Source organism: Lepus europaeus, chromosome 18 (assembly GCF_033115175.1).
Source record: "Lepus europaeus isolate LE1 chromosome 18, mLepTim1.pri, whole genome shotgun sequence".
NCBI classification, from domain to species: Eukaryota; Metazoa; Chordata; class Mammalia; order Lagomorpha; family Leporidae; genus Lepus; species Lepus europaeus.
This window is the reverse complement of record NC_084844.1, coordinates 38,693,210-38,716,211: the sequence shown is the minus strand read 5'-3', so window position 1 is coordinate 38,716,211 and position 23,002 is coordinate 38,693,210. Positions and strand designations below refer to the sequence as shown.

The 23,002-nt window shown below is 45.7% G+C and overlaps 2 protein-coding genes and 1 non-coding gene across 9 annotated transcripts in view; 2 read left to right on the top strand and 1 right to left on the bottom strand.

Moving 5' to 3' along the window:
• The first annotated feature begins 934 nt into the window (after positions 1-934).
• On the top strand, positions 935-1,031 carry LOC133747388 (Z30 small nucleolar RNA). The gene has a single exon (XR_009864342.1). It is a non-coding gene; the product is annotated as a Z30 small nucleolar RNA (small nucleolar RNA).
• Positions 1,032-2,629: 1,598 nt separating this feature from the next.
• Positions 2,630-6,408, bottom strand: PEX12 (peroxisomal biogenesis factor 12). The gene is made up of 4 exons (XM_062174967.1): positions 6,071-6,408; positions 5,741-5,986; positions 4,873-5,426; positions 2,630-4,194 (listed from the first exon to the last, which is right to left on the bottom strand). The coding sequence occupies exons 2-4, from the start codon at positions 5,864-5,866 to the stop codon at positions 3,795-3,797; spliced, it is 1,080 nt and encodes a 359-aa protein (XP_062030951.1). The 5' UTR covers positions 5,867-5,986; positions 6,071-6,408; the 3' UTR covers positions 2,630-3,794.
• A 6,211-nt stretch (positions 6,409-12,619) lies between these two features.
• The window catches only part of AP2B1 (adaptor related protein complex 2 subunit beta 1), a 159,778-nt gene continuing 149,395 nt past the window's right edge, over positions 12,620-23,002 (top strand). For 3 of the 7 annotated variants that reach the window (XM_062175575.1, XM_062175577.1, XM_062175570.1), the window contains exons 1-2: positions 12,620-12,791; positions 20,361-20,420. In XM_062175575.1, the coding sequence (XP_062031559.1) occupies positions 20,384-20,420 (37 nt within the window). In that variant the 5' untranslated portion in view covers positions 12,620-12,791; positions 20,361-20,383. Of the gene's footprint in view, positions 12,792-12,868; positions 12,982-13,168; positions 13,306-20,360; positions 20,421-23,002 lie in introns of those variants that run through there. The other 4 variants (XM_062175572.1, XM_062175571.1, XM_062175573.1 and 1 more) reach the window with 4 other exon arrangements.

Genomic DNA, 23,002 nt, shown 5'->3' with positions numbered 1-23,002 from the left:
ATTGGCCCAGCCTTGGCTTTTGCAACCATTTTGGGAGTGAACCAGCGGTGGGAAACTCTCTCTCTCTGCTACTCTAACTCTTTCGAATAAACAAAATTAAAAAGAGAGGCCCTCCTGGCTGGCGCCGCGGCTCACTAGGCTAATCCTCCGCCTTGCGGCGCCGGCACACCGGGTTCTAGTCCCGGTCAGGGCACCGGATTCTGTCCTGGTTGCCCCTCTTTCAGGCCAGCTCTCTGCTGTGGCCAGGGAGTGCAGTGGAAGATGGCCCAAGTGCTTGGGCCCTGCACCCCATGGGAGACCAGGAGAAAGCACCTGGCTCCTGCCATCGGATCAGCGCGGTGCGCCGGCTGCAGCGCGCCAACCGCGGCGGCCATTGGAGGGTGAACCAATGGCAAAAAGGAAGACCTTTCTCTCTGTCTCTCTCTCTCACTGTCCACTCTGCCTGTCAAAAAAAAAAGATATATAAAAAAAAAATTTTTAAAAAAAGAGAGGCCCTCCTTCCCCCTTTTTCTGTTAGTAAGCCTGAATTTCCGGCGCCATGGCTCAATAGGCTAATCCTCTGCCTGCGGTGCTGGCACACCAGGTTCTAGTCCCGGTCGGGGCGCTGGATTCTGTCCCGCTTGCCCCTCTTCCGGGCCAGCTCTCTGCTATGGCCCAGGAGTGCAGTGGAAGATGGCCCAAGTGTTTGGGCCCTGCACCCGCAGGGGAGACCAGGAGAGGCACCTGGCTCCTGCCTTTGGATCAGCACGGTGCACTGGCCACAGCGCGCAGGCCGTGGTGGCCACTGGGGGATGAACCAAAGGAAAAAGTAAGACCTTTCTCTCTGTCTCTCTCTCTCACCAAGAGAGATGGTAGATAAAAGCCTGTCCAAAAAAAAAAAAAAAAAAAAAATGAATTGGGCTGTTGCTTGGTAACAAAGAACTGAAACAAAATGATGCAATGATGAGTGAAGTATAGTCTGACCTGGTATTGCCACTGTTTCAAAGTTGGCTTTGACCAGGGTATGATCCCTTAATCTTCTCTCTGAGCTGATTCTGGTTGTGGTATTTCCACACAGATGTATTCTAACCTATTTGGATACTGATTTTATTACATGGTAAAAGTGTTTCTTTGACACTGCTTTGAATTACTGATACTTTCATGTTTTCTTCCTTCCTTAGGCTGTGGTGAGAAGTCTGGCTTTAAAATCTTCGTGGAGAACTACATGATTTCAATCCTGAATCTGGTTCAGTTTCCCTATTGACTTACTGCTGTATTAAAAATGTATTGCAAATTAACTCTGGTGTTTATTTTGGTATAAACCTTTGCGGTTTGGGGCCTTTATGGGTTAAGCTGCTGCCTGAGATGCCAGCATCCTATATGGGTGCTGGTTCCTGTCCCGGCTGCTCCACTTCCTATCCAACTCCCTGCTAATGGCCTGGAAAAAGCAGCGGAAGATGGCTTGAGTGCTTGGGCCTCTGCCACCCACGTGGTTAGACCTGGATCTGGCTTCTGGCTTCAGCTTGGCTCCACCCTGCCTGTTGTGGCCATTTGGAGAGTGAACCCATAGATGGACACTCCCTGTCTCTCTTTCAAATAAATCTTTAACAAAAAAACCCATACAAGAATTTTAAAATCCACTGTACTCTTATGGTAGATAAAAGCTTTAATCTTTAAAATCTGTAGGATATCCCATTACAAAATTTAGCTTTATATTCTTTGTGCTATCAGAAAATGTCTTCAGAATTGCTGAAATTAATTAGAAAAACTGTCTTGGCAAAGACAAATTATTTTCATTGTCCTATTGGTTTTCTTGTGGTGTTTTTGTTTTTGTTTTTTTTTTTTTTTGGACAGGCAGAGTGGACAGTGAGAGGGAGACAGAGCGAAAGGTCTTCCTTTTTACCATTGGTTCACCCTCCAATGGCCACCGCTGCCGGCGCACCGCACTGATCCGAAGCTGGGAGCCAGGTGCTTCTCCTGGTCTCCCATGGGGTGCGGGGCCCAAGCACTTGGGCCATCCTCCACTGCCTTCCCGGGCCACAGCAGAGAGCTGGCCTGGAAGAGGAGCAACTGGGACAGAATCCGGCGCCCCAACCGGGACTAGAACCTGGTGTGCCGGCGCCACAGGCGGAGGATTAGCCTATTAAGCCGCAGCGCCGGCCCATGTTTTTTTTTTTTAACCCATGTTTCCAGCAACCTGCCAATGCAGTGACATATTTTCTTATATAAGAAATTGAAGTGTTTCTGATAATAAGGCTTAATTCTGAGTATTGGAATAAAGGATTTTAAGTTTTTTACTTGTTTGAAAGATTAAGACACAGAGATCCTCTGTCTACTGATTCACTCAGCAAATGCCCACAATAGCTTGCCTTGGGCCAAGGAGAAACACGGAGCCTAGAACTCAATCTGGGTCTCCCATGAAGGTAGCAGGGACCCAACAGAGTCGTACTCTGCTACCACCCTGGGTGCATATCAGCAGGAAGCTGGAGCAGAAGTGGAGGAGCTGGGACTCAAACCAGGCACTCTGAGGATGAAGGTATCCTAAGTGGTGTGGCAACTGCTGCATCCAGTGCTTACCTTTTGTCCCAATTACTGGATTAGCAAAAAGCAAAAATGTGAATCAATACACAAATACCTCAAAAAGCCACAGTAGTATGAATGAAAATTTATTGTAAACACCTCAAGTAATCTTTTAAGTTTACACATTATCCTGCTAACATGGAACAGTTCTTTGTTAGAAACATTCTTAAAATTGATTTAAATGTTTTAGTAATAGCCAGAATAATTCATGCCAGTTTAGCAAACTCTTAATAGCAAGCAGAAAAAGCTTATTAAAAGATCCTTTCTTTACACATAGTTAAGTATTTTACTTCATATGTTTTTATTAGCTTTGCTTTCACACTGACATCTTCAGACTATGTTTATATAAACAATCTCTATTTTAACCGGTTTCCCAATAAAAGACATGTATGGCTCAGAAAAGAATCTTAAAAATCTGATAAACTGTCCCAAACGTCACTGGGTCACAGTGTACAGCAGGAGCATTGTTCTGTAGTGCTCTGAGTGTTTCTGTGAAGAGCAGGTGCACGTTTCACATTGTTTGGTAAAACCAACACTTCAGGAGGCAGATAAATGCTTTTTTTTTTTTTTTTTTTTTTTTTTTTAACAGGCAGAGTGGACAGTGAGAGAGAGACAGACAGAAAGGTCTTCCTTTGCCGTTGGTTCACTCTCCAATGGCCGCCACGGCCGGTGCACTGTGGCTGGCACACCGCACTGATCTGAAGGCAGGAGCCAGGTGCTTCTCCTGGTCTCCCATGCGGGTGCAGGGCCCAAGCACTTGGGCCATCCTCCACTGCCTTCCTGGGCCATAGCAGAGAGTTGGCCTGGAAGAGGGGCAACCGGGACAGAATCCAGCGCCCCGACCGGGACTAGAACCCGGTGTGCCAGTGCTGCAGGCAGAGGATTAGCCTATTGAGCCGTGCTCACTTAAAGTCTAACCTGAGTTTTTTCCTGAGAATTTCTATTGCTCTTAATTTAGAAAAGGATAGAAAAACCTTCCCCTAGTTATCCTTATATCCCCTGTCAATTTCAAGTCTCCTACTTTAACCAGCTTGGTCAGTTGTAAGTAGGGGTATAGAGAGTAGACTAAATGGTTAGGGTCAAATGGTTCTGTCCTTTTAAAAAGAAATTCTTACAGTTGTTTAAAGTTCATAGAGTTATCAGTTGAGGCTGAGAAGAATGTGCTATGTGCCATGCTGAAAACCAGCCCTGGGGCCTTGCCGTGCAGCCCCTAGGAAGCAAGATGCTCATTCCCTTCAGTTCTCAGGGGAGTACAGTTTGATCAGATGTTGTACTTCGGTAGGATAGCCTGTGATGGGACAGGCTTGGTGACTCCTCACATAGTTAAACACACAGCGGTAACAAAACACATAGCCAGATGTGGCAAGAACGGTATCATTCACTCGGGTTTTACGACACAGTGGGCACACTGTCTTCAATTTGGGTAACAGAGGGGAATCAGAGTTGTAGTCTAGGTGTACAGGTGGTGGTGGAGTAGGCAGGGCAGTCAGTGATTTGATGGTTTCTTGATTTTCCGATGAGTACCACCAGTCCAGGAACTGCAGGAAAAATACGCCCACAGAAAGGCCAGTAGAGAGGGATATGGCAGCGCCCCCCACAGCTTTCTTCAGAGTGGACTTAATCTGCTCACTGATGCTGTTGGGAGAAGAACATGGAGGCAAAGAGAGAGACTTTAGGTATAATCTTTGACCAACAAATGCAGTGATCACTGGTTTGGCATTTGAATAGGTGTGAGACTGGCACTTCCTCCTTAAGGATCCATCCTAAACAATCCCTTCCTGATCTTAAATGTTTGAGGGGTACAGAATTTAAGCTTTGTTTTTAATGACAAAAGGTCAGGGTTTTGTTTTGAGAAAGAAATTAAGTGGAGAATTTTTCTGTGGAAGATAATGCAACCAGAAAAAGAAACAGCTGACACATGAACTCAGCAGCACTGAGGAATGGGTACCTTTAAACTTGTAGAATACAGACAGTAGCTAGAAGTGACACAGCATCAAAGAACACAGCTGTTAGAACTGTACTGCCCTCACCTGAGTCTCAGCTCTGCAGCCTTCCAGCTATGTGGCATTGGCAAGGTAGTCAGCTGTGAGGGCTTAGTTTCCTCAACTTCATTGGTTTGTGATGAGGATTGAGCTGACAGAAATGGACCTTGTATGATAAAGGTGACCAGGGTGTTGGTCCTTGTTTTAAGGACAAATAACTTTTCTATGATTCTCTTAAATAACTCAAAGGAGACAGGGTGGTAAATTTCCTGAAACTGGGAAATCTTAGAATTTATTAATCAAAGCTTTTCTGGAAAGGTTAAGGCCTTACCTCTTTGCCGGTTGCTGGATCTTGCTGGCTTCAGCCGGTTTTTGCTCCAGAGCTTGAATATCCTGAACCGTCAGTCGACCTAGCCGAACGCCAGCCAGCTTCAGCAGCGGCGAGTGATGCTGAGCTTTCCCTAGGATGTAGCGAAGCTGCTGTATGAGAAACCAGCCTTCCCATGCCATGTTAACGAATGGATAGGCTGCCAGGAAGGCTCTGTAAAACCGTTTCCAGTGAGAAGAAGGGGGATGAATGGAATATTCATCCTCTTCTCGCAGGCTAGAAACCAGCTTCTCCAGCTTCACTTTCAGGTATGGAAGAAGAACCAGGAACATGACTGATTTCCACAGCTGCTGCTTGGGGAGACCAGCACTGGCCAACCGCTGAACCGCGTGTGTGTCTCGCATGACAATCCTCTTCAAGCCATAAAAGTTTTCAGAAAATGAGGCACTGGTTTTAGATAGATAATGTTGCTGAAGCAGAAGATCCAGCAGAGTGAAGATTTCATCAAACCATCTCCACAAAAAGCCACAGTAGGCAGGGTTTGATTCTGCAAGAACCTGAGTCAAAATAAATGGCCAGGTGCAATTAATTCCATCCCACACTACTGAGCTTTTTAGTTAAAATTATCTTTTCCCCTCTAAATTCTACACACTTTCGGCTTAAACAAGTCATTTGGGTTCCACCCTAACCTCCCTTTAGTGCTAGGTATTCAGTACAGAGCTTCACCTAGAACAGTGACTCAGTAACGTCTAAGACATGGGATATGGATTCTATGCAAATTGGTATTTCAAACCCGAGGCTACCAAATAAACACACCTCACTGGGTTGGTTTCTACCCACTGGTCCTAAGAACCTTCTGAGAATACCTTACCTTGACCACATGCTGAAGCGCAGGTCTCACTGCTGTCATTAAACTGTCCTGTGCTACCACCTCAAAGATGGAAGGTTGGTCATCGGCCACTGAAGCAGTTGTGATGTGCGCCCCGTGCTCAGCCATGGTTTCCCCACCAACTCTCTCGTTAGCATGAAATTTTTTCTTTTTGTATCAAATGCTCCGTCTTAAAGGTAATCTTTCTGCGTAATTACTCCAAACTCCAGTGTTACAGGCAAAATTGAACTGGAGAAAATAGACCGAGAGGTGAAGAGAGGGGGCAGAGAAGAGGGGTCTGAAACTGAGGTCAGGAAAGACGTTAACTCGGACCTGGTTTGTGGAAGGGGTATGTGGGGAGAAGGTGACTTGTCAAATGCTGCACCCCACAGGGCAGAGCATGATTTGGAGGGACAGCTACGGGCGAAGGAGCGCTGTCCACGAGCGGGGTCCTGGAGCTGCGAACCCGGGACCCTCAGTCGCGGTGGCTCAAAATCTCGCCGGCTGGGAAGGATCAGGAGAGCCAACGCGGGCCGGGGACGCATCGGCCGGCTCCCGCTGCGGGCTGGGAAGCACCGTGGCCCACGGCCGTCCTTGCGCGCCGACCGCGGGCACGCAGGAGCCCCCGACGCCACGTTTGAAGAGAGGTCTCCGCTTTATGACAGAGCCGCACCCGGAAATGGAAACCTCTGGGACCCGGCGGAAGAGAGGCGCTCTAGTCCCGCGGGAGGCCCGGACACCGGAAGTTGGGACTCTATGACCCCGCTGCGGCTTCCGCCTCCGCCGCCGTCCCGCTGGCTTTAAAGGAGGCGCCCGCTGAGTCTGTGTTGCTCTTCCTTGCTGGGTCGCCAACGTAGCTTCGGTGGAACACCGTAGCTCTGAACCTCTTTGGAGCCTTTCTGACGAGGTGGTGGGCGCCACGGCCGGAGCCGGAACCTGCTGCTGAGCTGGGTGTGGGCGCAGGCCGCGGCGCCCCGGGCGGAGGGAGAGGGGAAGGAGCAGCGCCCGCGCTTTCCGCTCTCGCCCGGGCGGAGGTGGTTAAGGGCGTGGGCCGACAGAGCGGGAGAAGGTGTCTTCCGTGGTCGGTAGCGTTTATAAAGAAAAATTACCAGGACGACGAAGGGGCTGTTCGTCAGAGCCCGGCACGGTTACTTTGTACGCGGGCTGGCAGGTGTCCGTTACAGTCAAGCGTAACCCTGGCCGCGGGCGCGGCCGCTGAGCGTGGCCCCTGCCCTGGTCCGCGGTGGGACGGGGCTGCCAGAGCTGCCTGGCCTTCCGTCTGTATACCAGAACTGACGGGTCTGCCTCACGGCTGCAAACTACAAAGCCCATTCAAGTTTGCATCGTTTGAGCCGCTGGTACAGGTGTGTTGGAGTTGCTTTTTTTTTTTCTCCAGATGTATTGGAGTTTCGTTAATTTTTTTTAAAGTTTTTTCTCCGCCCCCCCCCCCCCCAGATGTAACCTCTTCCCCACCCCTGGGCTAAATAGCTGGAAATAAAAGAAAGTATTATTCACTGCCCTAAAGGGCCTTACGGCATAAAGATAAACAACTGGTTCGCATGAGAGCTCTGAAATACAAAGTTTGCGTTTAGTTTGTTTCAATAGGAGAGAAATAAAACCATGCACATTGCTCTTAATGGTTTTAACATGTATCTTTTTACTCTACCAAAATACCTGTCAGAGAAAGACACATGGGATCATGATTTCTGTTATATACAGACTTAGCAAATGAACAGGAAAAATACAAAAGAGGAATAGCATCAATTAAAAAGTGGGAAATTACCTACATATAGTAACAAAAAGGCTAATTTAAATACAAAAGGTTTTTTTTTAGGAGTTTAGGAAGTAGCTCGGGAAAGAAAGGCCATCCCTGACAGAACAAGATCTGTAGCATCCTTTTTCGTTTAGCAGGAATTACCAGAGCTGTGTCATTCAACCGTGGAGGATGAAATTTGTCTCTCATGCTGCCATGAATGCTGTTCAGCCAATTTCTGTTTGTGCTCATCACTCAAATTCCAGTGAACCAGTATCTAGATTCAAGTTTTCTTTCCACAATCACACTCAACCAGAGGAGGGCAAGGCATGTTTATTCATAGTGGAGGCCGTCCCAAAAGTAAGCACATTATTACATGAGAAGAAGCATTCAAAAGGGATATGTCCAATATTAGTCAACAAACCTCATGAAGGATCCTATTCTCTGTAGTGTAAAGGAAATAAGATGCTCAAAAAGTGACTGCCCTCAGCTTAAACGGCAGCAAGAGCCGTGAGATATATTAATATGGCATGAGTTTGGAGAAGAAATATCTGCCAACTGGGAAAAATAAGGCAGTTCAGAATCTTTTGAACAGAAGGCAAATATATTGTCCTATGTAACCAAGCAATGGGAAGTCAGTGTTTCTGACCTCAGCTTCTCCCTGACAGGTAAATACAATGACGTAACCCGGTATCTCCTGGACTCCATGTCATAACATGTTCACTTGAAAAGTTCAGTGGCTACAGGATGAGTACATCTCGGGTAATTCACAGCAGTGGTGAAGGCCTTCCCAGGGTAAGGGAGTAGCAGAGAGTATAAAGAGGAAATTTGTTGTTGTTGTTGTTTGACAGGCAGAGTGGACAGTGAGAGAGAGAGACAGAGAGAAAGGTCTTCCTTTTGCCGTTGGTTCACCCTCCAATGGCTGCCGCGGCTGGCGCGATGCGGCCGGCACACTGCGCTGATCCGATGGCAGGAGCCAGGTGCTTCTCCTGGTCTCCCATGGGGTGCAGGGCCCAAGCACTTGGGCCATCCTCCACTGCACTCCCTGGCCACAGCAGAGAGTTGGCCTGGAAGAGGGGCAACTGGGACAGAATCCGGTGCCCCGACCGGGACTAGAACCCGGTGTGCTGGCACCGCAAGGCGGAGGATTAGCCTGTTAAGCCACAGGCGCCGGCCAAAATTTGTTTTCTTAAAACATAAAGCAATGGGACTAGTAGAGGTGTGCTGAGAAGTAGATTCAGGTAGTTTTAGAGGGCTTAAATGCTAATTTTAGACCTTATCTGTGCACATTCATCCACCTATTCAGTATCTAATGAGGACCTTCTGTGTGCCAAGCATTATGTGCAGTGCTGGATCCCCCCAATTTTAAACATTTTTTTCCTGGTGACATCTTTATGAAATCCACCTCTGTCTGCTGAGAGTTATACCTGGAACCAGGTTTTTCTAACATTCTCCACCCCACTTATGATTTGTTTAATTTTAGTAGGTCATAAGTATAGAATTAACAGTTGGTGTGGTTAATAATTGAATGATGAAGTTTGGAGATAGATCAAGGATACAGTTAGTTATATGAGTACAAAAGATAGGTGTTGTGGCAGAGGAGTAAAGCTGCCTCCTGGCATCCCATATGGGCACCGGTTCAATTCTTAGCTGCTCCACTTCTGATCCAGAAGCTGCTATTGTGCGTGGGAAAGCAGCAGAAGATGGACCAAGTGCTTAGGCCCCTGCACCCATGTGGGAAACCAGGAAGAAGCTCTTGGATCCTGGCTTTGGTCTGGTCCAGCCTGGACCATTGCAGCCTTTTGGGGAGTGAATCAGTGGCTGGGCTGGAATTTCTCTCTCTCCCCATCTTCCTCTCTCCAACTCTGCCTTTGAAAGAAAATAAAATCAATCTTAAAATAGTTAAACCCATGGTATTGCTAAAGGGTTAGTGTGAAAATGTATGACTGTAGAACTAAAAAATATTGCCATTCTCTCCCTCAAATGCCACCCATTTTAAAAATATATATTTATTTGAAAGGCAGAGCAACAGAGTGAGAGGGAGAGATAGAATTTCCCATCCACTGGTTCACTTCCCACATGGCTAAAACAACAGCCAGGCCTGGGCCAGGCTGGGCTGGAGCCAAGAGCCAGGAACACCATCTGGGTCTTTCACATGGGTGGTGAAGGCCCAAGCACTTGGGTCATCTTAAGCTTCCTTTGTAGGTGCATTAGCAGGAAGCAAGATATGAAGTTGGGTAGCTAGGACTCGAACCAGCATTCTGATATGGGCTGTCATTGTCACGCTATCCTCTCAAGTATCTTCCTATATATCTTCCCTCTTCATTCATGCTTTCTTAGGCGTTATCCATAACTCTTTATTCCTCATCTCCAATTCATCATCAAACTTCTACAGCATGGCTTATGTTTTCCCAGCTCTAGTGATCACAGCAATAATTTCTAACACAGTGTTGCTTAGTACTGTGGTCACTTTTCAGCCCTTCCTTCTCATTATAGCATCTGATATTGTTGACCACTTATTCCTAAATATATTTATTCCACATATACTAACATACATTTCTGGGGGAGGCTAGGCCTCAGGGATACAAGAGTGAACAGATTGGTTTATATTCTTCTTTCATGAAACCCTGAAAACATCCTACAACATCATAGCCTCCTGCTTTTCCTTCTACCTCTTGGATTATTCCTCAGTTGTTTACCGCTCAGACATCTTCACCCAGACTCATCACTTCCCTATCATTCCTCAAACCTCTGGCATCTCCTATTTTCCTATTTTCAGTGACTAGAGCCACAATTCAATCCTTGACCAAACCCAGAATGGACATTATATTCCTAGTGTCAGACTTCCTGGGTTCAAATCTTAATTCCTCCATGTAACCTTCCTGGATCTCTGTAAAACAGGGACAGTAATAACTACCTGGTTATCAGGTTGTGAGGATTTAAACATACACTAAAGTCCTTAGAACAGCTGATAGGTAACAAATGCTCAATAAATATTCCCTAGATTGATATTTAAGCTACCACCATCCTGCAGCTGATCTCCCTGGTGAGCCTGCTTTATTTAAATAGAGTTGGGTCTCTAGTACAGTTCCTGACCAAAGTAGCCTTCCATAAATATTTGTTGAATTAATAGTGGAGTGGGAAAAGACAGATATGGGTAGAAGTACCCAGGAGGCGAACAGTCACAAAAGGGGGAGATCAACCAAAAAGTGGAGAAGGATGAGGTCTGAAAAGCTTTTGGATTGATGGTGAATTTTGAAAACAGCACTTACTCATACTTTCTTAAGACACATACACTTCTTACAGAAAGATGTGGGAAATATATATATATATAAAAACTCCTTTGTAAACCACCATGCAGACAGAACCACTGTTATAGTTGTACATACTCATATTTCTCTCAATTTGGAGTTTTATATTTTATTTTTTCCTTAATATCTCAAAACATTTTTCTTTATCATTAAGTATTTTTCAAAAATATGATTTACCAAGCATTTTCAGTGTTAGAAGTAACTACACGTTCACTGCAGAACATTTGAAAAGCACAGAAAAATATTAGGAGGAAATTAAAACTCTGATCCTCCAGCTTTCTCCTATGGCCTGGAAAAGCAGCAGAAGATGGCCCAAATACTTGGGCCCCTGAACTCATGTGGGAGACTGGGAAGAAGCTTCTGGCTTCTGATCGACTTAGCTCTGACCATTGGGGCCAACTGGGGAGTGAACCAGCGGATGGAAGATTCTCTCTCTCACTCTCTCTGCCTCTTTGTAACTCTGCATTTCAAATAAATAATAAATAAATCGTAAAAAAAATCTCTGCTCATCCAGCAATAATCAGCTTTAACATTCTGTTGAACATTTTTCTAGCACTTCCTTTTTTTTTTTTTTTTAAGAGATTTATTTATTTGAAAGACAGAGAGGTAGAGGTCTTCCATCGCTGGTTCATTCCCCAAATGGCCACAATGGCCAGAGCTGAACCAATCCGAAGCCAGGAGCCCGGAGCTTCTTCCTGGTCTCCCACATGGGTGCAGGGGCCATCCTCTGCTGCCTTCCCAGGTTCACTAGCAGGGAGCTGGATGGAAAGTGGAGCAGCCAGGACTTTAACTGGTGCCCATATGGGATGCCAGCACTGCAGGCTGGGGTTTTAATCTGCTGCGCCTTAGTGCCGGCCCTATTTTTCCAACCTTTTTGCATATGCAGTCATGTCGCATGTATTGTTTTGTGTACTTTTTAAGCTTAACCGTTTTATCAAGATTTTCTTGCATTATAAAATATTCTTCGACAACATTATACAGTTCTCTAATTTATCACAAATGTTTAATTTCCAACTTCTATGTTAATAATAGCATAATAATAATACATAAGTGTTATGTGAAGTCTTTATATACTTCAAATTACTTCCTGCAGAATGAAACTTTAAAATATTTGTGCTTTTTGATACTGCCAGAGTTGATGGGCAAAAATGTGGAAGAAAAAACCCCAACCCTCTCCTCCCTCACACCCTCACATAAACCTTAGGGAGAGCCTGGTTCGCTGACAGTTTCCTGCGCCCTCGTCAACTTTTTCCTCGAGTTCTAGATCTTAGAATCTAGGGCGTAGTTCCTGAAAGCACCTTACTTTTGTGTTAGTTGGTCTACTACATGCTCAGCATAGTGCCTTCTTTATCTCATTTAAGCTTCACAAGACAAGACGACTAAGGTTATTAAACTACTTTCCCAGTCGCACCGGGGCAGGGAATTGAACTCACGAACTCACATGATGCCGCCTCAACCTCTTTTCCTCGCATCACTGCCTGTGCGTTCTGGGCTGGATCACTGTTGTTTGCTGCTGGACCGCCTGCCAGGGCAATTAGCCGAGGTTTTAATGTTTTTTTTTTAATAGAAGGGAATAGGATACTTCAATTCCTTGCTAGAAAACAATTCCAGCGAATTTCAGCTTGTTTAATATATCCCTTGGAATAGCCATTAACCATCCTCTGAGGTCCAGGTCTCCAAGCCTTGCCTAAACCAAGGCTGGGTGGGGGAGGGGAGGGCAGGACGCCTTTTCGTCTCCAAGGCAACGGGTCACCGCCTTTCTGGTTCTCCCGCGCACGCCGACGACGTCACGCGGCGAGGTTCTCTGACGTCAGGGTTTCCGGCCCACCATCTTTGTCGCTGGCAAAGTGGGTTTTGCGCAGTGGCTTAGACCTAGAGAAAGAATCGTGACGGGCAGGAAACCATTACAACACCACCCGGGCTGTGCTCTCTGGCTGCTCCCGCCACCCCCGCCCTTGCCTCCGGTGAGTTCAAGGCAGCTGACTCCGGGGTGTGTGTTCCTTAATTGATTGGGGTGGGGGAGAGGGAGGAGATCCCCAGGCTGAGGCGGAGGCGAGCGTGACCGTTGAGGGTGGAGGCAGCCGTCGGGTGTGACCGTTGTGAGGAAAAGGCTTGGAGGAGAGGTCTCCGCCGCGGTGGCCGTGGTGGGCTGAGGGAATCCTCGGGGGTGGCAGCTCGAGGTGCGTGGGGGGAGGTCTGTTTCCAGGTCGGGGTTCGCACGGGCCAGAGGCCAGGGGTGTGGCCGGAGGCCGAGGGGAGAACCTTCCTTCTTCCCCCCTCGCCGATGTGCATTGAGAGGCTGGGACGTGTCCAGCGAGCGAAAGGCAAGAGGGATTCCCCCGAAGCTGTGCCCGTTACTGGACACACCTCGCGCGTCTCCGTAACTTGAGGCTGGGGACACTTCTCCCTTATCGTAATGGAGGCCTCCCACCTGGGGCCAGAAGAGCCGTTCCTGGCACTTTTAGGGAAACCTCCGGAATCGGCCCGATGTGAGAGGGGAAGCGGTACATTCTCTCTGCTCGGATTTTTTTTTTTTTTTTCTTTTCTGGATTTAGCAGGAACAGTCTGGCTTGGGGAAGGCTGCAGACGAAGGCAGAAGTTTAGAAATTGGAACTTCCTGTTATTTCCATACTCTCTGAATCCAAAGATTTCAAGCTGCCTGGTTGTTTTCATAGCAGTGGTCTTCCTTCTTGGGGGACGGGGGTTGGCCAGGCTGTTCCTGTGCTCACTCGGGCGCTTCATTATGAAGTGTGGATGTCTCGTGAAACTTTGACCTTTCAGAAAATATGCTTTTTTTTTTTTTAACTGCCAAACCCCGTTGCCACATAGTATTGTGGTTTAAAAGCAAAAGTAAAGAAATACGCTGGGAAAGGCAGAATGACTAAGAAGGAAGGTGGTCTTAATGAGGAACGGTTAGCTCCCCTCCCCGTGTAGGTCCGCAGCGTAGCCTCAGGGTGCACTCACACAGTAATAATGAAAGGCAGCAGGTGAAGGAGGTGCAGCCGTGCACGGAGGGTAGGTAACACGTTGCAGGGATGACTAAGCCTGGTGGGGAGGTGAGAAGCCTTTGCAGGTAGCTTAGCAGTTGGAAGTCCCAAGGGGAGCAGAAAGGCACCTGTGTTCTGCCAACAGCCTTGGCCACGTTGAGTGGCAAAATGGATGTAAAGCTCACTCGTTCTCTTTGAGTCCGGGACGTTCAGGTCTCTCATCCTTGTTTGTCTTCCCCTAAAAAGGCCCATATTGTGAAGTAGTGTGTCTCAGGTGCGGGTTTGAACCAAGGACAGGTTCTCCATTCTTCCCTTCCTCCCAGGCTTACATTTTCCGGGCTTATGATATTTCAATTAAGAATTGGAGGTCAAACTTCGAGCTTTCTTTCCGTGTATTACTGTATTAACTTTGCAGTTTATTGCATTTAAATAGAAATTACAGGTGGTTTTGGCTTTTCAGGGTCTGATAATTTCTTATGAGCCAAATGATACTTAAAGATACTGTTGTCTTTTCACTGTTGTTGAATATTTAATTAGAAATGGAATCAGCACCTCTCCCGTTGTTTTTATTAAAAAAAAAAAAAGATTGTTGGAATGACCTTTCTGCTTCATAATTCTGTCAATTTGGGCCAGTTTTTCACTTTGAACCTTCAATGTGTGAATTCAAATTTATGTGAAAAGAAGGGCTCAGTGAGTTCATCAGCTCTAATTTGGCCACCATTTCCCAGAGAGCCGTTTAAAATTAAGATCCTGTTAATTTTTTTCTGCCCTTATTTTACCCAGGCTATTAATCTTACGTCAGTCTTTGTCTTTTGGGGAACTGAGGGGAGGAGGGAGGAATAGAAGAGGGACTTTCACAGCCTGTATCTGGCAGAAACTAGGCTGTGTTAAATCTAGACACATCACCCTTGCGGGAGGCCCTCTCTGAAATGCAGGGACATCCCCCTCTGGACCGGGACAAGTGAGAGTGATTATGCGCTGTGACCGTGGAGCTTTGTTGTTCAACAGTGCCCCTGGGCCGACTCTAAGTCTTCAGAATGTCCAGTGACTTGTCTGATTTAATCTGGTAGAAAGATGGTGTGGGCTTAAATTCCATCATGGCTTTGCTTATTTCTGGAGCTCTCCAGAGAAATAGTTTTGTTTTTATGGGAGGAATTTGACTTTTTAAGGCACGTCAGCAAATACTTGCTTGTTTTTTTTTGTTGTTTCTTAAACTCCATCTTGTCTACTTTTCTGTGACCTCCAATGCAGACTTCAGTTTTCACCATCCTGAATTTTAGAGAATCTTGGCTATGTCCGTATTTATCAAATGATTAACTATATCTCATCTAAAAAAAAAAAACCAGGACTTTTTTAAGGTGAAATTTGCATAACATAAAATTAATCATTTTATAGTGAACAGTGGCACTTTTGGTACATTCACAGAATGGTGCAACGACCACCTCTTCCCATTTGTTTTTGTTGAGACTGTTTTCATTTTTATTTCTTTTTTAAAAGTAATTAATTTATTTTAAAGTCAGAATTACAGAGGGAGAGGGAGAGAGACAGAGAGTGAGATCTTCAATCTGCTCGTTCACTCCTCAAATGGACACAACAGCCAGGGCTGGGCCAGGCTGAGGCCAGGAGCCAGGAGCTTCATCTGAGTCTCCCGCGTGGGTGCAGGGGCCCAAGGATTTGAGCCATCCTTCGCTGCCTTTCCAGGCACATTAGCAGGGAGCTGGATCAGAAGTGAAGCAGCCGAGACTCAGTGCCCATATGGGATGCAGGCACTGCAGGCAGCAGCTTTACCTGTTATGCTACAGTGCCGGCCCCTGTTTTCATTTTTCTTGGAATTTCCTTTGGCTTAAGGCAGGGATCAAGGTACAAGGTATCTGTACCAATGTGGATAAGAATATTTCATTACCATTTAAGGTGTCAGTTAAGTGGTATGTTTCTCCTTTCTCTTTAGAGCAGGGATTCTTAATTTAGGATCTGTGTTAAGAACTTCTAAAGGTACTTGGACTTCTCTAAAGGTTCTTGAATTTTGATGGTAGGTACATTGTTCTGTAGTTAAATGTTTAATGCTAACAATGAACAGGAAAGAAATCTATCCCTTAACATTGAAATTTCTTAGAGGAAATCATGAAATGTATGTGCTACTAATAAAGTAATGACTTAAGAATGTGGTGAAAGGGGCCGGCACTGTGGCATAGTAGGTAAAGCCAGTGCCTGCAGTGCCGGCGTCCCATATGGGTGCCGATTCGAGACCCGATTCAGACCCGGCTACTCCACTTCCAATCCAGCTCTCTGCTTTGGCCTGGGAAAGCAGTAAAAGATGGCCCAAGTGTTAGAGGAAGCTCCTGCCTCCTGGTTTTGGATCAGCTCAACTCCAGCCGTTGCAACCATTTGGGGAGTGAACCAGCGGGTAGAAGACCTCTCTCTCTCTCTCTGCCTTTGCCTCTGCCTCTCTGTAACTCTTCCTTTCAAATAAATAAGTAAATCTTGGCCGGCCCCGTGGCTCAATAGGCTAATCCCCCACCTGCGGCACCGGCACACGGGTTGTAGTCCCGGTCGGGGCGCCGGATTCTGTCCCGGTTGCCCCTCTTCCAGGCCAGCTCTCTGCTGTGGCCCAGGAGCGCAGTGGAGGATGGCCCAAGTGCTTGGGCCCTGCACCCCATGGGAGACCAGGAGAAGCACCTGGCTCCTGCCTTCGGATCAGCGCGGTGCACCAGCCGAAGCGGCCATTGGAGGGTGAAACAGTGGTAAAAGGAGACACTGTCCACTCTGCCTGTCAAAAAATAAAAATAAAAATAAGTAAATCTTTAAAACAAAAAGTAGTGAAAGTTCCTGTTAAGAATTTAATTGTGTGTATATGTATGTGTATTTTTTGAAGAAATTGTATGGAAATTTCCAGGCAAATTTTGTTTTTAAATTTTAAGCAAGTTTTAAGTTTTAATGATCCCACTGGACTTAGAATGGCATAATAGTAACCTAGGCGGAGCATACTGGACTTGAGCTATGTATAGCCCCCTTGTCAGACTCCTGTATTTTTCTCTTATTGATTTTTCTGTTTATAAGTGTAAATTCATAGATAATACTTTGAGATGTCCTCAAGGGTTTGTGTGAAGGATTTCTTCTTTGGCTGAGTCCACATTTAGTTTATATTGCGAATGCATTAAATGATGATAGCATTCTTTGAATTTTTGCTAGAAAGGAATTACAAAAACATTGAGTACGGCAAGCCTGTGTAACAGTTTGATCTTTAATTATGACAAATATTAAAACAAATTTATGTATAATGATATTTGATAGTTCTGGGTCACTCTTTTTTTTTTTTTTAACAAGGTAATTCAGTGAAATTCTTTTTTTTTTTTTTAAAGATTTATTTAATTTATTTGAAAGGCAGAGTTCAGAGAGAGTTAGAGACAGAGAAAGGTCTTCCATCTGCTGGTTCACTCCCCAAATGGCTACAATGACTGGAGCTGGACTGATCCGAAGCCAGAAGCCAGGAGCTTTTTCCTGGCTCCCTTGTGGGTGCAGGGGCACAAACACTTGGGTCATCTTCCACTACTTCCCAGCCACATTAGCAGGGATCTGGATCAGAAGTGGAGCAGCTTGTACTTGAACTGGCACCCATGTGGGATGCCAGCGCTGTAGGCCAAGATTTTAACCTGCTGCATCATAGCACCGCCCCTGAAATTCTAGTTTGATTAAAAGAACTGTTGGGATCATATGACAATAAATAGAAAGTAGCTGTTGGGAAGATAGTAAATGAGTGTGATTTCTGTTAGATTTTACAAATAGCACATTTTAGGGATCAGATTTGGATCAGGCCTGTTTCATTATTTTAGGTTTATTTGACTTTTTTCCCTTTTTTCTTTAATTATATTGATTTGTTTAGTGCATAGGTCATTTGTCCCAGATCTGTATTTAGTATTGTTTGCCAAATGTGTTTTGCTAAACTTTGTTAAATATATCATCACTCATGTTGTATTGACTTGATAGTAATGAACAGGTACTGGGATGCCTTGTCTTGAAATTGCAGTGAGTATTGTTAATGATGTTCCTTGGAGAAGATAGTCATTTTTGAGTTCAGAAGGAATATTATTATTTTAAAAAGATTTATTTATTTTTTTATGAGAAAGGCAGAGTTAGAGAGAGAGGGCAAAACAGAGAGGCTGAGAGATCTTCCATCTGCTGGTTCACTCCCCAGATAGCCACAACAACTGGAGCTGAGCTGGTCCGAAGCCAGGAGGCACGAGCTTTTTCTGAGTCTCCCATGTGAATGCAGGGACCCAAGGACTTGGGCCATCCTCTGCTGCTTTCCCAGGCACATTAGCAGGGAGCTGGATCAGAAGTAGAGCATCAGGGTCTTGAACCGGTACCCATATGGGATGCTATAGCTGCAGGTGGTGGCTTCACCTGCTGTGCCACAGCACTGGCCCTCTCTCTGTCTCTGTAACTCTGTGTTTCAAATAAATAAATTTTTAAAGTTTTTTTTTTAAATATAGTTAAAGAACTCAAGCAGATTGGACAGGGTTCTAGAGTTACTCAAGTCAGAAAGCATTGCCTCATTAGGAGAATGTACCCAGTCTGATGTTGTTATTTTACAAGGGTACTTCAAAAATGATATGGAAAATGGAATTAAAAGATAAGTTTATTTTAGTGCAAAAAATTCTGAAATGCATGCATACAAGGGGTCTTAAAATATTCATGAGAAATATATTTGATTAAAAAAACTATGCATAGATTTCAAAAGTTTTTTCTGTCAAAGTAAACCTTTTATTTTTTTTAAAAAAATATTTACTTGGCAGGTAGAGTTTACAGAGAGAGAGAGAGAGAGAGAGATAGAGAAAGGTCTTCCTTCCGTTGGTTCACTCCCCAAATGGCTGCAATGGCCAGAGCTACGCCAATCCGAAGCCAGGAGCCAGGAGCTTCTTCCTGGTTTCTTATGCGGGTGCAGGGGCCCAAGGACCTGGGCCATCCTCCACCTCTATCCCAGGCCATAGCAGAGAGCTGGACTGGAAGAGGAGCAACCGGGTCTAGAACCGGCGCCCATATGGGATGCCGGCACCACAGGCGGAGGATTAACCTAGTGTGCCACGGCACCGGCCCCCAAAGTAAATCTTTTAACTCTCTTCCCACTAGCTTTTTGAACTCCCTTCCTAGTAGTGGAATTAATTCTCCTGGAATTGGGATGGAAGACGTACAATTGAGGCTGAAATCTGTGGCCTTTGAAGTTTCTTTCTTTTTTTAAAAATTTATTTGACAGAGTTATAGACAGTGAGAGAGAGAGACAGAGAGAAAGGTCTTCCTTCCGTTGGTTCACTCCCCAAATGGCCACCACAGCCGACGCTGCGCTGATCTGAAGCCAGGAGCCAGGTGCCTCCTCCTGGTCTCCCATGCGGGTGCAGGGCCCAAGCACTTGGGCCATCCTCTACTGCCTTCCCAGGCCACAGCAGAGAGCTGGACTGGAAGAGGGGCAGCTGGGTCTAGAACCTGGCACCCATATGGGATGCTGATGCTGTAGGCAGAGGATTAACAAAAATGAGCCATGGCGCTGGCCCTCTTTGTTTTTAAAAATTTATTTACTTGAAGGAGTTACACAGAGCGTGATGGAGAAGCACAGAGAGAGAGAGAGAGAGAGAGAGAGAGAGTCTGTCTTCCATCCACTGGTTCACTCCGCAGATGGCCATAACATCCAAAGCTGATCTGAAGCTAGTTGTTTCCTCCAGGTCTCCCACACAGGTGCAGGGGCCCAAAGACTCGGGCCATCTTCTACTCTTTCCCAGGCCGCAACAAAGAGCTGGATCAGAAGTGGAGCAGCTAGGTCTCAAACTCGCACCCATATGGGAAGCTGGTTTTGTAGGTGGCAGCTTCAACCACTACACCACAGCGCCAGCCCCTGAAGTTTCAACACAAGTACTGATTGTCTTGTGTGCTCAATATGACACAACAATGACCTCAGTCTTTTGCCTGATTTTTGAGTGTAAACTGATGCTGTTTTGTTATTTGGGAATACAACTGGGCTGGATGTAGATTGTTAGAAATATGAAAAACAGTACTTAAAAAATCCATGTGTAAAGTGTGTTTGCCTCTGTAGATATTTCAAAGCTACTTGCAGTATTGAATAGGTAGGAAGAATTGTTTGCCCTTTGACCTTGTGCTGCTTTGGAGTGACTCCTTTTTGAGGCAGGGCAGTAACCAGATTTTCCTAGATAAGAAAGTATTGGTGAATGCTTTCAAAATAAACTCTTCCGTACTTCTAATGCTGGAGTGACTAATTGAAGATGTATTTACAGAAAGGTCTCTCTTTAGCTCTTGATGGCTCTGAGGAGATCTTGTGGATAAAATCACAAAATTCTAACAGGTTCAGAGTAGGTTATTACCCTATGTCATTTGGCCCTTTTACTACCTCTAGTAGCTTTTGAGGCAGGAATTACATTTTTAATTTTCTTTGCATCCCTTGAATCTCCAGTGTTGGTGATAAGGAAGATGCTCATTTTTGAATGCAGAAATTCTTAAATCTTAATGTTCTTGCCTTGCTGGATGTGTATAACCTGGGTAAAGGAATTCTTTTCCTCTTTCTGTAGGTACACATTAAAGATCCAAAATCATGACCGACTCCAAGTACTTTACAACCAATAAAAAAGGTAAGTAGAAAATCTGATCAGATCTTTGGGATTATTTTCAAAAGTTGTGGTATAAGACTGTCCCAAGTAGAATGTACTTGACCTCTTCAGACATATGTGTTGTGCATAGTCTCATTGGGAATCTACTTTTACAGATGAGTATGTTTGAGTAAGTTTTATTAAAGTAGAGATTTTGGTCCTCCACCTTGTGGCGCCGGCACACCGGGTTCTAGTCCCGGTTGGGGCGCCGGATTCTGTCCCGGTTGCCCCCCTTCAAGGCCAGCTCTCTACTGTGGCCCGGGAAGGCAGTGGAGGATGGCCTGGATCCTTGGGCCCTGCACCCGCATGGGAGACCGGGGGGGAGCACCTGGCTCCTGGCTTCGGATCGGCGAGATGTGCTGGCCGCGGCGGCCATTGGGGGGTGAACCAGCGGCAAAGGAGGGCCTTTTTCTCTGTCTCTCTCCCTGTCCACTCCGCCTGTCAAAAAAAAAAAAAAATAAAAAAGTAGAGATTTTGGGCTGGCATCTTGGCATAGCAGATAAAGCCACCACCTGCGATGCTGGCATCCCATATCAGGGCCAGTTCATGTCCAGGCTGCTCCACTTCTGATCTAGCTTCTTGGTGGCCTAGAAAAGGCAGTGGAAGATGGCCCAGGTATTTGGGCCCCTGCCACCCATGTGGCAGAGGAACCATTTCTTATTGAAGGAGACTAAAGAGACATGACAGTAAGTATAATGCAGAACCCTGAACTGTATCCTTGCTCAGAAGTGAGAAGTCTGTGGGACTGGCACTGTGGCATAGCAGGTAAGCTGCCACCTGCAGTGCTGGCATCTCATATGGATGCTGGTTCGAGTCCTGGCTGTTCCACTTCTGATCCAGCTCTCTGCTTTGACCTGGAAAGCAGTAGAAGATGGCCCAAGACCTTGGGCCTCTGTACCCATGTGGGAGACCCAGAGGAAGCTCCTGGCTCCTGGCTTGTGATCAGCACATCTCTGGCTGTTGTGGCCATCTGGAGAGTGAACCAGCAGATGGAAGACCTCTGTCTGTCTGTCTCTGCCTCTGCCTGTCTGTAACTGCCTTTCAAATAAATAAATAAATCTTTAAAAAAAAAATAAGAAATGGAAGTGTAGAAGTGTGAGTAGGCTGGGAACCAACAATATGAAAAAGGGTATTGAGATCTTTAAATAAGGTTTGTGGGTTAAATTATGATGTATCCATGTTAGACTGCCTGATTTTGACCCTTGTATTATGGTTCTATAAAAGAATTTCCTCACCCTTACAAAACATACACTGACATATAAGGGATCTTGTAAAAGTTGATGGAAAATGTATGTTGTGAAAAAACTGCATGAGTTTAAAACACGTATGCATCAAAACATCTTTTAATTCCATTTTCCTGAATGAGAGAGAGAGATCTTGCATCTGCTGTTTACTTCCCAAATGCCTGCAACAGCAAGGGCTGGGTCAGGCAGAAGCCAAGAACTCCATCTGGGTCTCCCACATGGGTGGCAGAAGCCCAAGCATTTGGGCCATCATCTGCTGCATTCCCAAGCATGTTAGCAGGAAGTTGGATGGGAGCAAGAATTTAACCCATGGTCCAGTATGGGATGTAGGCATCGCAAGTGGTGGCTTTAACCCCCTTCCCATGAACTTTTTTTTTTTTTTAAGATTTATTTATTTATTTGAAAGTCAGAGTTACACAGCGAGAGGAGAGGCAAAGAGAGAGAGAAAGAGAAGAGAGATCTTCCATCCGCTGGTTCACTCCCCAGATGGTTGCAATGGCGGAACTATGCCGATCCGAAGCCAGGAGCCAGGAGCTTCTTCCGGGTCTCCCAAGTGGGTGCAGGGGACCAAGGAATTGGGTCATCTTCCACTGCTTTCCCAGGCCACAGCAGAGAGCTGGATTGGAAGAGGAGCAGCCAGGACTAGAACCGGTGCCCATATGGGATGCTGGCGCTTCAGGCCAGGGTGTTAACCCACTGTGCCACAGCACTGACCCCTCCATGAACTTTTTAAAGTGCTCTTGTATTTAGGACTCAAGAAGTATGATGTCTACAACTCACTGCTAAATGGAGTTGGGAAACGATAATGTAAGTGTGCAGAGACAGTGATAAAGCAAGTGTGGCAAAACGTTGACAATTGGGGAATCTGCTTGAAATTACTTTAAAAAAGTTAATAGCAGAGAGAGTACACTGTAGGGGCCTGGAATAAACAAGGAAGCACCACAACATTTTCCAGAAAGCTAGAGCTATCTGTCTTTTCTGTCATTTGGAGTTAAGTATGGGTAAATAAATTCTTTTAAAATTCAGAAAACGCCTGAGTGAGTTGCTTACTTATATCAACTATTAGTCAGTGGTTTTCTTTCGTTTTAAAGATTTTATTTATTTAAATGAGAGACAGATTTACAGACAGACAGGGAGAGACAGACAGAAAGGTCTTCTGTCCGCTGGTTCGCTCCAAATGACCACAACTGTGGCTGATCCGAAGCTGGGAGCTGCCTCCGTGTCCCACAAGTGTGCAGGGGTGCAAGCACTTGGGCCATCTCCCACTGCTTTCCCAGGCCATCAGCAGAGAGTTGGATCAGAAGAGGAGCAGCCAGGACA

What these genes read in the sequence shown, in the direction of transcription:
- PEX12 (XM_062174967.1), bottom strand. Translation starts at nt 5,866, where the DNA reads ATGGCTGAGCACGGGGCGCACATCACAACTGCTTCAGTGGCCGATGAC. An exon ending in CGCTTCAGCATGTGGTCAAG is followed by an intron (nt 5,427 to 5,740) that starts GTAAGGTATTCT and finishes ATTTTGACTCAG; the next exon opens with GTTCTTGCAGAATCAAACCC. An exon ending in ATCCAGCAACCGGCAAAGAG is followed by an intron (nt 4,195 to 4,872) that starts GTAAGGCCTTAA and finishes TTCTCCCAACAG; the next exon opens with CATCAGTGAGCAGATTAAGT.